Below are 13,403 nucleotides of genomic sequence, written 5' to 3' on the forward strand. Positions count from 1 at the left end.
AAAAATGTTTCTCATTCTTTCGGAGAAAATAGAGCATCACTACAACTTCTGAAAGTGAACTGCAGTGGTTTAGCATTACTTAAATTGTAGTATCACAAATCTGACAAGTGACTACGCCTCAGTGACTACTTCGCTGTCAATCATGACGTCACACTCACGATTTTATAGCATCAAATAACTAACTAAGACCAAACTTATTTCAGCGTGATTTAAAAACTACGTAAAATGACAGAATATCTTTGGAAAAAAATGTATTTGAAGTGTCATTTAATTGTTTAGTTTCCCTTGTGTCCCATTAGACTACATGGAGAGTGGTTTATGAGCTATACTGGGACCAGCCAACAGGGGGCGATCGAGACACAGGGTTTATGAGCTATGCTGGGACCAGCCAACAGGGGGCGATCGAGACACTGGGTTTATGAGCTATACTGGGACCAGCCAACAGGGGACGATCGAGATACTGGGTTCATGAGCTATACTGGGACCAGCCAACAGGGGGTGATCGAGAAACTGGGTTTATGAGCTATACTGGGACCAGCCAACAGGGGGCGATCGAGACACTGGGTTTATGAGTTATACTGGGACCAGCCAACAGGGGGCGATCGAGACACTGGGTTTATGAGCTATACTGGGACCAGCCAACAGGGGACGATCGAGACACTGGGTTCATGAGCTATACTGGGACCAGCCAACAGGGGGCGATCGAGACTCTGGGTTTATGAGCTATACTGGGACCAGCCAACAGGGGGTGATCGAGAAACTGGGTTTATGAGCTATACTGGGACCAGCCAACAGGGGGTGATCGAGACACTGGGTTTATGAGCTATACTGGGACCAGCCAACAGGGGGCGATTGAGACACTGGGTTTATGAGCTATACTGGGACCAGCCAACAGGGGGCGATCGAGACACTGGGTTCATGAGCTATACTGGGACCAGCCAACAGGGGGCGATCGAGACACTGGGTTTATGAGCTATACTGGGACCAGCCAACAGGGGGCGATCGAGACACTGGGTTTATGGGCTATACTGGAACGAGCCAACAGGGGACGATCGAGAAACTTGGTTTATGACTTATACTGGGACCAGCCAACAGGGGGCGATCGAGAAACTGGGTTTATGAGCTATACTGGGACCAGCCAACAGGGGGCGATCGAGAAACTTGGTTTATGAGCTATACTGGGACCAGCCAACAGGGGACGATCGAGACACTGGGTTTATGAGCTATACTGGGACCAGCCAACAGGGGGCGATCGAGACACTGGGTTTATGAGCTATACTGGACCAGCCACCAGGGGGCGATCGAGACACTGGGTTTATGAGCTATACTGGGACCAGCCAACAGGGGGCGATCGAGACACTGGGTTTATGAGCTATACTGGGACCAGCCAACAGGGGACGATCGAGACACTGGGTTTATGAGCTATACTGGGACCAGCCAACAGGGGGCGATCGAGACACTGGGTTTATGAGCTATACTGGAACCAGCCACCAGGGGGCGATCGAGACACTGGGTTTATGAGCTATACTGGGACCAGCCAACAGGGGGCGATCGAGACACTGGGTTTATGAGCTATACTGGGACCAGCCAACAGGGGGCGATCGAGACACTGGGTTTATGAGCTATACTGGAACCAGCCAACAGGGGGCGATCGAGACACTGGGTTTATGAGCTATACTGGGACCAGCCAACAGGGGGCGACCGAGACACTGGGTTTATGAGCTATACTGGGACCAGCCAACAGGGGGCGATCGAGACACTGGGTTTATGAGCTATACTGGGACCAGCCAACAGGGGGCGATCGAGACACTGGGTTTATGAGCTATACTGGGACCAGCCAACAGGGGGCGATCGAGACACTGGGTTTATGAGCTATACTGGGACCAGCCAACAGGGGGCGATCGAGACACTGGGTTTATGAGCTATACTGGGACCAGCCAACAGGGGGCGATCGAGACACTGGGTTTATGAGCTATACTGGGACCAGCCAACAGGGGGCGATCGAGACACTGGGTTTATGAGCTATACTGGGACCAGCCAACAGGGGGCGATCGAGACACTGGGTTTATGAGCTATACTGGGACCAGCCAACAGGGGGCGATCGAGACACTGGGTTTATGAGCTATACTGGGACCAGCCAACAGGGGGCGATCGAGACACTGGGTTTATGAGCTATACTGGGACCAGCCAACGGGGTGATCGAGACACTGGGTTTATGAGCTATACTGGGACCAGCCAACGCTTCGTGGGACGCTTCGGCTTCACTTTTCAGGGCTTGTGCGGCACGCTTGAACAACACAAACATAGAGCTCACATCTAAGCTCAAAGCAAACAAGAAGCTTAACGGCACAATAACCAATGCAGTCGAGGTCATGCGAGTACAGTTGAACTTCTGTTTATCATATTTGATGTGCTCTGTGCATGTGCATTGATCACTGTTTATATCTGATCATCACAAAATGTCTCTTGATTAATTTTGCAATATAATTTTTGTACCTTTTTTAATGCATTAAAGTTTGGGTTGCAGCATCAATGCATGAACAAAAATGATGAGAGAATATTAAAAATACCTTTTGTGTTTCAAAGATTAATGAAAGTTTTGGTTGGGATTGAATGCAGTTTTGACTTCTGTCGCTTTAAATGCTCGAGCTCCTGAAAGCAGGATGGATTGTGATTGGCTGTCAATGTTTTAATAGTTGATCAGCTGAAAAAAAAAAACTTTCTTGATTCTTTCCAACGACATAATGTCACTGTTATTATTGTTATAGTTATAGTGTTGTGAACTCTTGCTATTCCTTTATATGTAGAACGGTTTTTAGGACTTTATCGTTATCATTATAGTAATCACTCTTGGTGTGAACGGCCGAACCAAGCTCAACTGGAGATATAACTGGAACGACAGGCTGTTAACAGTTATAAATAGTGTAGTTATGATGCATCTTGTATCTGTTAGAGTAATTACTGGATGAATAGACTGTACTGCCTACTTAATTGTTTTCCTCTGCCCACTTCCACCTCGGCTATACAATATCTCCCATCAATGGGTTCAGAGAACTATTGTTATTCCCATTCCAGCTGGCCGTGCTTTAGTGATGCACATCATTACGACATCTGTGTTTCGCCAATTGCTGCATGTTTGTGATTCCTCCAGCAGGCGTTGGGCGGGAGGTGTGTGTGTGTGTGTGTGTGTGTGTGGGGTGGGGTGGGGGGTGGTGTTTGTTCGGATAGCTCACATTCCCCACCCGCAGATATTCTCGCTATCAGAGTGAGTCACAGCGGTCAGACCTGTTCCTGTCCCAGAGCTGTAGGTGTAACCCGGGGTGAAACCAGTCCAGTGCGGATGAGTCTGCAGATCGCTGGGCACTGGGTTAGTGAGTCTCCTGGAGACCGAACACACACACACACACACATCTTCTGACTCAGCTGTTCCCCTCCACTGAACGTCATCAAGTTAGCATTTAGACAAGTTTATGTAAGCGGTTACTGCTTAGCCAGGCATCAAAAAAGTGTGTGAGTGGTTTTGATTTACTATCATTGAATTCAAAATGAATAAGAATAAAAACTCACTTGGATGTGAATCTATTAGGGATATAACGAGACCCTCATGTCATGATCCGATATATATATCTCGATACTGAACTCACGATACCATATTATTGCGATACTCCTAGACATATGATAAAAGGTTAGCAAAAAATGTACTGTTGATTAAAATGCTAAATTTGGTGTTACTTTGTGTGTGTAAATGAGTAGTGTTGGACTCGGTGCTGGAACCCAAAGCACAGGACAATAGAGACGCCAGAATAACAATATTCATGATCCTGAAGATGAACACAGGATTATTGTAGATGAATATGCTTGATCTCTGTCACTGACTAGATATATTTACAATAATGTAGGCCGCGTTTTACTGGTAACATCAGACATCTGGCATTATCAGGACACACACATATTCCCCAGTGCATTATTATACACTATATTCAACATTATATATAGTAGTTTAATGTAGTACTGACACTACAACTCTGACAACTTGAATTTTTTTCAAAAGATACATAATGCAGATGCGCTGAGACACGTCTTCAGTGATGTATCCTGGGGTCATTGGGTGTCTCGGGTCTTTCAACACCAGACACCCTCGCCCAGGCGACCCGGCCGGAGTTGATCAGAGCTCCTGTGTCCCGGCAGCAATTGACCCTTCGCAGGGAGTTTGATTGACAGGCGATCGGACCAATCATAATCCGCCGAATCCGCCATTTTTGTCCGACAAAGCAGTCAGGAGAGTTAGTAGATTAACGTTGGAGGATTTGAACTTTCTAGAAGAAAATTGCATCATCAGCCACCTTAAAGGTTGGGTAGGTAAGAATTGTCTAAAGAACTTTATTTTTAAATTGTCTTATACTGTCTTTATATACCAATACATATTTAAAATGTAAGTACTTTGAAAAAGAGAGTATAAAGATTGAGTGACTCTAGTGTATTTAATCTTCAAAAAACACAGCTCATTAATTCCTACCGGGACAAAACAAGTGATTGGCTTGCTGTCACTCTCCGTCGCCATGACTACCGCCGCTATTACTGGCTCCGCCCACGTGCGCGCAGTCGCGCAGCCGTTTTTAGGTGGGAGTGAATGGCATTAATGAGCTGTGTTTATTGAAGATTAAATACACTAGAGTCACTCAGTTTTTTATACTCTCTATTTCAGAGTACTTGCATTTTAATTATGTATTGGTATATAAAGACAGTTTAAACAAATTTGAATAAACGTTTTTTTAGACAATTCTGACCTACCCTACCTTTAAGAAAGGCAGATCAATAATATTGTTGAATATTAAATGTCCCCAACTAAGCAAGCCAAAAGCCAAACCACATGGTGACTCCGGCCAGCGAAAATCAGGACTTGTCCACTACTTTCCCCCTTTGAGCTAGCCTGACCTCGTCATACTCAGAACATGAGTCTCCATTGGGCTGTGGTTATGGGGTGTGTTTCAACCGAACCAGGAAAGAAAATGCCTCTGCACTCAATTGGATAGACCTACAACCAATCAGAGCAACGGAGCGAGTGACGTATGTTGAGCGACGCCTTGATCACGGTTCTGTTCCTCTTTTGAAATGAATACGCTGTCGATATCTTCCTCAACAGATGCGATGGCGGAATCTACACCTCGATTCTCCAGCGGCAGCCATCTTTGTTGAAAACGGATTCAACCCAAGCGCTCTTTGGTGACGTGGATGATTACGTTACTGTTGATCATCTGTCCATCATCGTTTAAAGCCCGCACTGATAATTTGATTGGTCCAAACAGCTCTGGTTTCGAGCATAGTTGCTCCACAATGGATCAAGTCCAGACCGAACTTCCCGAATGTTGTGGGCGGGGCTAAGTTTGGCTGGCATCCAGGCTACTTTTGAGCACTAGCGACCTTGATTTTTCTGGTTTAAAGCTCATCCTTGCCCAGCTGATCTGATTCCTTTAGTTCCTGTTTCCCAGCTCTGTTTAGTTTTGGTTTCCTCATTTGTCTTTGTTTGTTTCTGTGGTTGCTTATGATTTGCACGGGTCTCTTTATGTTTGCTATGGATATATACTTCTGTTCGAGTTTAGTCCTTCATCAGTTCTCGTTTATGGTTTAGTGTGGTTTGCTAGTTCTCATACGTTTTGTTAGATTAGATCCACGTCAGAAATATATAGATATATATGATATCTAATCCGTGCCAGAATATATATGTTGTGTCTGTTGTCCAGAACCAGTAAAACCTGTCCACACACAGTCCAGTCTGGTATCAGATCTCTGGTCTGGATTGACTGAGGAGCAGAAGGAGATGAAGTGATGATGATAAACAGAGCTTTTGTAATAATCTTAGTTGCATATGTTCATCTGAATGTCTGACCAGTAAAAAACCAGTAAAAAACAAAATTACTGCTCCACAACATCACCCAGTGAAGTTAACAACCTGGAGACATTCTCTTATCTCTTACAAACCACACAATCATACGATTAAACAACAATAGCAAGCATTGTAAGAGCAAGTCAAATAATATAACAACATAAAATGACAAATTAAATGATGTAAATCAAATAATAATCATAAATCATATTGCAACTACATAAATGACTAGTGATAGTAAATTATAAAAATGTAATTGTATAAAAAAATAAAGAAAATAACACACAACACAGATGTGAAAACACACACACACACACACACACACGTTGCTATTGAGAATCCTTAGATTCTTCAGTTTTACTAAAAAAATTTGAATAAAGACATTTGTCAGAATGTCAGAAATGTCAGTTGTGCGGCTCCTCCTGCACACCAGATGTGACGATAACCTCAGGAAACAAGAAACTAGTACTTTGTGAAACACTTTTGCAACACAACAGGGTCATTAAATCAGAACTTTTGTTCAATTTTGTTAAAACCCGTGAAGCATGTTTAAGAATTTGGCATAAAGATTTTTCACAGAAATGTAATTACCTAATAATGATTTTTAGAAATTCCTGTAAGTACGACGTCTCTGAAGCTCTTCTGAAGGAAGATATGAACTCTGATGTCTCTGAAACGGACACATTATTGTTCTCCTCACTTAACTCTCAAAGGAAGGTTTCTGTCTAATGGGTTCTTGCTCTTGTTAATGGGAGGAAGACTTTGGATCAGTCTTCAGTGAGGAGGAGAGGTTATCCGTCTTTATAGAGGCGCCTTAAAAGCAACACTTAAAGTTCATTTACAGACTTAACACCGGCTCATCTTCAGAAGATCTGCCCTAATGTAACTACAAGTCTACACTGTACAAAATTATATGATCAATAAGTTATGACAACATATGTTTTTACATTGCTTTAACTCATTAAAATAAGTTAAACAATTTTCAACTTTTTTTTAATAAGATATACAAGATTCAACAAATGTTGTCGGTTTAATGCAATTTAAGTTGAAATAACTTTTTTTTTTAACCTTTATTTATCCAGGTAAACTGTTTGAGAACATCTTCTCATTTACAAACATGACCTGGCCATGGCCATGGTAAGTTCAAACATGAACTTAATCCTTCAAGTTGATTACTTCAAAATTTAAGGCGGTAACTTTTTTTTTTACAGTGTACTCACTTAATAATGTTGGGTTAAAATTAACCCAACGAGTAACCCATATATGGGGTGGTACGGCACTGTGCATTGGGTTAAAAGTAACCCAACAGTTGAGTTAACTATTTATTTTTATTTATGAAATTATTTGAATACTTTGTTTACAAATACAGATTGTTTATTTGTATAAAACAATACATATGTTTCAACACAAACTATATATTGGGGGGTCTAGAATTTAATGTAAATATACATAATTGTGTGTAGATGAATTCAAAATACACAAGTGTTCTGTTCTATATTTACCCAGCCATTGGGTTAAAAACTAGGTACGTTCACGCTCAGGATACACTGTAAGGGAAATGCTATATAACCCCCATATTGGGTTGTTTTTAACACACTTATGGACACTAAGGGAGGTTGACTTCGAAGACAGTTTAACAAAAAAAAAAATCTGCTAATATTAATCTACTATTATTAATGAATAACAGTAATATCCCTTGTGTCAACAAACTAGGCAAACGTTCAGGATATACCGTAAAGGAAATGCTATGTAACCCCAAATTGGGTTGTTTTTAGCCCAATGTTGTTTAAGAGTGCATCTTCAGGCACTAGTGGTTATTTTTGGGAGCTTTTCTAGAACGGTCCCACTTTATTTCCCTCTGGGCACCAGTGTCATGATGTGACATCACTTCCAGTTGTCAGGTTTGCCTGCATTGAAACGCAGATAAAACACAATTACACAAATAAAGGTGGGAGAGTATCACACCAAAGCATGAAGTACACACATACACACACATGCAGGTACACACCTATAGGTTTGGTTGGCCTACCCGACTGGCTGGGCAGGTCTACGCCCATACCTGCAACACCTCCCTCAGTGTGTGTGTGTGTGTGTGTGTGTTTGTGAGCTCTCAATCAGTCAGCTGAAATCCCCAGTGCACGATTCTTCGACTGCAGCGTAACTCATATCTTCATCAGGTGAGTCCTCCGCTCATGTTCTTCAACATCCACACACTGTTTCTGTCTAACCTGGCTGTTTGCTGTTGGCAAATCTTTGACTGATCTGAAGTGTTGCAAGCTTGAGATGACATTTTTATTTCAGTTTCTTGTATATAAATCTGCTGGTGTCATCTGCACTGTGACGTGTGGCGCAGTGAACGTGTGTTTGCCGTCATATATCAGCGAAATGGCTTTCACACGGTCACTGTCACGATCACTCTTCAGACGAGTTTCCTCTTGCTCCGCTGTGTTGACTCATGAAGGTCTCTGTGTGTCACGGCACGAGGGCTTTATGGACACACTGGGATATTCATTTGGAAACCAAACAAACTATTATGGATACTAAGGGTGGTTGATTTTTGAAGTCAGTTTTACAAAAAAATCTGGTAATAATAATATTATTATTAATGAATGGTACACTCTAAAAAAATGCTGGGTTGTTTTAACCCAATTTTGGGTCAAATATGGACAAACTCAGCCGTTGGGTATAATGGATTTTTAATCCAGAGTTTAGGTTTGTCCATATTTGACCCAAAATTGGGTTAAAACAACCCAGCATTTTTTAGAGTGTGTCATCAAAGTTAATGTTCAGGATATAACGTAAGGGAAGTGTTATGTAAATATGATCAGATGTTCGGAGGTCGTGGTTTTCAGAGAGAGAGAGTGTGTGTGTGTGTGTGTGTGTGTGTGTGTGTGTTTTGCCTGGATGGACAGGCTCTTCTACATGGTTTAGAAAAGAAACTCAGGAATTTTGCATAATGGTTCAGTGCTGGATCCCTACAGATCTGTATATCCTAGGTTCAAAATAAACCGAGATGTTCACGATGTAGTAAGGAATTAATAATTTCAGTAATCTGGCTTTGTGTAACCTAAACTCTTTAATAATGCCATTGACACGGCTCCTCGGCTTCCCTGTGTTCTGTGAATCTGTCAGTTTCTTGGAGAATTTGCTGAATGAATGTTTCAGTTCGTGGGAATTTCTTGAAGGAAAGTTGTGAGTCACTCCCACATTTAGAAATTCCTTTTGTGTTGGTGGTTGTTTGACTTGCCAACAATCCGCCTTTATTTAATAAATAGTGTGCCTACATTATTTACACAATACGCAGTGCTTCCAGCAATACGACCAATTCAATTAATATTTACCCATTTAATTCCAAATGTTACCCAGACATGACAAATATGAATTTGTATAGTCTTTGTAAAGATATTAATTTAAACAATTATGTCAAAAATGTATTGAAAATTCCATGAAAGATGTTTTTCATGTCTGGTCACAAACGAAGGGAGTCGAGGTCTATGGTGTTAATGCATTCACAAACTCACAAACCTCCAGCAACTAGTTAAATCAAAGCAAAAGACTGGGTTAAATTGTTGAAATTTGTGTTTTATTCTATTTACAAAGAAGGTACACTTTCAAAAAGGACAAAATAGCATTTCTATGCAGCAGTACGGCACACATAATTAAAATAAAATGATGACAAAATGACATAAATATTAGGAAAAGGGAAGTTACCAGTGGGATTAAATGGGTTAATATTCATAGACTACCATTCAAAACCCTGGGGTCAGTTATGACAATTTTAAATCTTCTATACTGTGATTTATTCCTATATTGTCATTGAATTTTCATGTCAATTCAAGTCATCTTCTTTTATATAGTGCTTTTAACAATGTAGATTGTTTCATCATCTTCAGTGTCACGTTAACACTCTTATATCAAATGTCAATGCATATTATATTGTCAATGTATTCCAAGTTTTACCACATGAAAATAAAAAATGAACGACACTGAATAATATTTTTGTTCTGTCTTTCTAATGTCCAGGTGTCTTCTCAGGAAGGTTTTTCTCGTGATTGCCACTAACAATGTCTAAAGGTACGTTACAGCGTCCAGTGTTTCGGTTCTCCGTCTTATCTTCTTGAATCTCACGCGGGTCAAACTGTCAGCGGTTGTTCACAAGCTGGAGTTATTCATTTATGGCATTCCACTCTTACAACCTAAACAATTATGTCCTGCGTCACTGCATCAAATCCTGTCGTGCCACATGTCACACATTGCTTAACACACTCAACTTTCAGCCATACTTCTTTAAAAAAAATACTCAAACAACTGTGTGTGTATTACCCCTGAAGCAATGACCCCTGAAACAATTAATCAGATCTCAAAAGATGTCTTTTTACTGCAAAAAATGATTTTCTAACTTAGTATTACAAACCAAATATCTAAAAATTATTAAATCAAGATGCATTTACTAGATTAGTAAAATGCCATAAGATATTAAGTCTTGTTTTCTGCAGAAATAAATACAAATTAAGCGAGTTGTTGCTTAAAAAAAGCAAAATTATCTGAAAATAATCTTAATTCAAACAGAAACAATATTATTTTTCTTACCCCATTGGCAAATAATTGTGCTTATTTTAAGCAAAAACTCCCTTAATTTTGATTTATTTCCCCAGAAAACAAGACATAATATCGTTTGGTATTTTACTACTTTAGTAAATGCTTCTTGATTTAAGAATGTTTTGATATTTGGACTGGAAACAAGACAAAAACACTAAGGGTTCATTGAAAAGAGGAGCGTGTTCCGGCGCAAACGTTCCCTGCTGCTATTCTGCAGTTCCAGAAAACAAGTCCTCCACTGACCGAGTCTAAAGACAGTGACGCGTTAGTCAGATGCTATTTTAGGGGCGCATGCTTGGCCATAATGTAGCGTGTGAACACACACTTTGATTCTGTAATCTAAACAGACGCAGCAGTTTTCATTTTTGCAAACCATACATTATTACAAGGAAAAATATTACCACACGAGGGAAATCATTGTGGTGTCCATGAAGATGTGAAAAAATCGGCATAAATCTAGCTTACACATTTACCCAAATTATTCAGGCTAATTGTAGTAATGACAGATCAAACCTGTTTGGTCAATAGTGGCGAGACACATCGGTATATAAGGACATCTGACCAAGTGGGTTGTCCGTCAAGAACCAGGAAACTAAATTCTGAAGACTGTGAAATCACCGTTACCATCATGTAAGTTGCGTTCGCCCGGCAAACCCGCCGTTATAATAGCGATCCGCCGCGGAACAAGCGCGCCGGCTCTTAAAGGGAATGTGAGAGGACGCTCTGATTGGTTTATTTCACGTTATGCCCAAACCACACCTATGAGTAATGAAGCGACTTCAGACCAACACATTTTAGATTTGCGTCTGGCGCAAGAGTCATTTGAGTCATTCGAGATCCGCCCACAAAGTTACTTGCGTTTCGCGTTTGATACTTGCGTTTCAGATCGTCAAAATAGGGCCCTAAGTAAGAAACCATTTTTTGCAGTGATATATGTTTCTGTTGATTTCAGAGGGGGACAGACAGTCAGTTTTACGGACCATCAAGGTCCGCACCGCTCTGAAAGGAGACGCCAGCTGGATTCAGAGACAACAGCAAGCAAAACTTGAGAGAGAGGCGGAGGATGAGAAACCATGGTGAAGAAAGAAATAACAAAGCTGGAAAAACTACCTTAAGTTAAAAGTGCACAGTGCAATATTCCTAACACGTTCTCCCTTGTAGGGTCGCTGAGGTGCGAGCAACTCGCTCAAATGGTGTGTTTGAAGAAACAAGCGCTGCTTCTTCACCCACGGCCAATGCGCCCCAGCCCAGATCCGACACAGAGAAGTATGTACTGTTACTCTCCATGAGCTCGACAATTACATGTATTCAATTAGCAGGCCAGAGCCAATGTGGAAAATGTCAGTATGAGTATGAAAATCGATGCGTCTAGGTCGCATGATGTTGTGTATTTCAAGAAGTGGAAGGGGCCGATAACCGAACCCTGAGGTACGCCAGCAGTTATTTGACACCAAGATACCCAGAAGAATCGATCTGTGAAGTAAAACTCAAACCAGCAGAGTGCAGTTTTCTGAACAATAAGGTGGACAGAAGGATCTGGGGTCTCATTTCTAAACTGTGCATAGGAAACACTTACTAAATGTGTACGTGCGCCCCAAAGACAAAAATGGCGTACGTCAAAAAATGGCAGAACTTGCGGAAAATTCCCTTTATAAATCTCAGTCAGTGGAAGATTGTGCGCACATGGGTCTCCTCCCTGAAATAACCATACATGAAGCTTACAACGCCTCGTTTTACTATCCTCAGTACAAGACATTAAGAAAATATGAGATACGGATGTACCGTCAGATTACATTGCTAAAAAAATATTTAGTAGCCTATCCTTGCCTTGTTTTTGAATAAATAAATAAAATAGAATAAAATACATTTCAGAGAAAGTTTTTCTTAATCTTTTCCACTGGCCAAATAGTATTTTTAATTGCTTTATTATTATAACGGAAACAGATAGGCTTTATTGTGCATTGTTGATCACTATTTGCGTGAAAATATTTTCTCAGACCACGAGTTCGTCTCTTAAAACATTAAAACACAGCATGCCACAGGAAGAGTGTTCAAAAGCACTACAAATATTTATATTTATTAGATTATTCGAAATGTTGTAACTTCTCTGTAATGATTTCATGTTATTTAACTGCCTAACCTCATTAATGAGAATGGCATATAAATGTGTATATCAGATAAAATCATTATTTTATTTATTTAAACTGTTATTGTGAACATGCACTATGTTTATGATTAGGACTCATAATGAATATTAAAGTGGTTTTCCTTCATCAGTCCCCTAGCTCACCACCGGTGTCGCCAAACTGCTCCATCTCAAACGTTCGTACGCATGGCGTCAAGTTTGTTTTTATCAATCACAACTTATGCGTGGGAAGTGCGCACGCCTCTTTCAGGGCCTGTTTTGGTTATGAATGAGGCCCCTGGGGAATTACTGTGTCGAAGGCTATCGATCGCCACAGCAGAATGAGGATGAATGATTGAGAGGAAGCTCTTGCCAACCGCAGGGCTTTGTTGACTGATAGCGAGGTTTCTATTGGAGATCTGCTTTTGAAGCCTGGATGATAATTGTCTAGCTGGTTTTTCTATGAGAAGAAAGAAGACAGAAAGTGAAAAAAGTGTCTGAAATGCCCTATTAGTAGTAAGGTTATGTACTTTTTAAGTAGTGAGGATACCTGATACTAGGAGATATGGCTTGTAGAAAATTTCGAGGATAGGGTCAATAAATCTGTGATTCCGTAAACCCCTAAATGTGTCTGTTTACATGTTAAAAATGTCAATATTTATTTTTTAATTTTCAATTTCACAGACCAAAAACACCTGTATCTGGATACATGATCAGGTAATGAGAATATTCAGTCAATCGAGAGATGTATCTTGTGTATCGCTTTCCCTCATGTGTGATCATTTACTTTTGCAG

General features: G+C 40.8%; 1 protein-coding gene across 5 annotated transcripts in view; it reads left to right on the top strand.

Annotated features, from left to right (window-relative positions):
- The first annotated feature begins 7,967 nt into the window (after window positions 1-7,967).
- znf185 (zinc finger protein 185 with LIM domain) overlaps window positions 7,968-13,403 on the top strand; it is a 28,685-nt gene continuing 23,249 nt past the window's right edge. For 3 of the 5 annotated variants that reach the window (XM_079630160.1, XM_079630162.1, XM_079630163.1), the window contains exons 1-5: window positions 7,969-8,061; window positions 9,908-9,958; window positions 11,436-11,559; window positions 11,645-11,749; window positions 13,293-13,325. In XM_079630160.1, coding sequence (XP_079486286.1) covers window positions 9,949-9,958; window positions 11,436-11,559; window positions 11,645-11,749; window positions 13,293-13,325 — 272 coding nt within the window. In that variant the 5' untranslated portion in view covers window positions 7,969-8,061; window positions 9,908-9,948. Of the gene's footprint in view, window positions 8,062-9,907; window positions 9,959-11,435; window positions 11,560-11,644; window positions 11,750-13,292; window positions 13,326-13,403 lie in introns of all 5 variants that reach the window. The other 2 variants (XM_079630161.1, XM_079630159.1) reach the window with 1 other exon arrangement.

This window comes from Phoxinus phoxinus (assembly GCF_949152265.1).
Source record: "Phoxinus phoxinus genome assembly, chromosome: 12".
In the NCBI taxonomy this organism is placed as follows: Eukaryota; Metazoa; Chordata; class Actinopteri; order Cypriniformes; family Leuciscidae; genus Phoxinus; species Phoxinus phoxinus.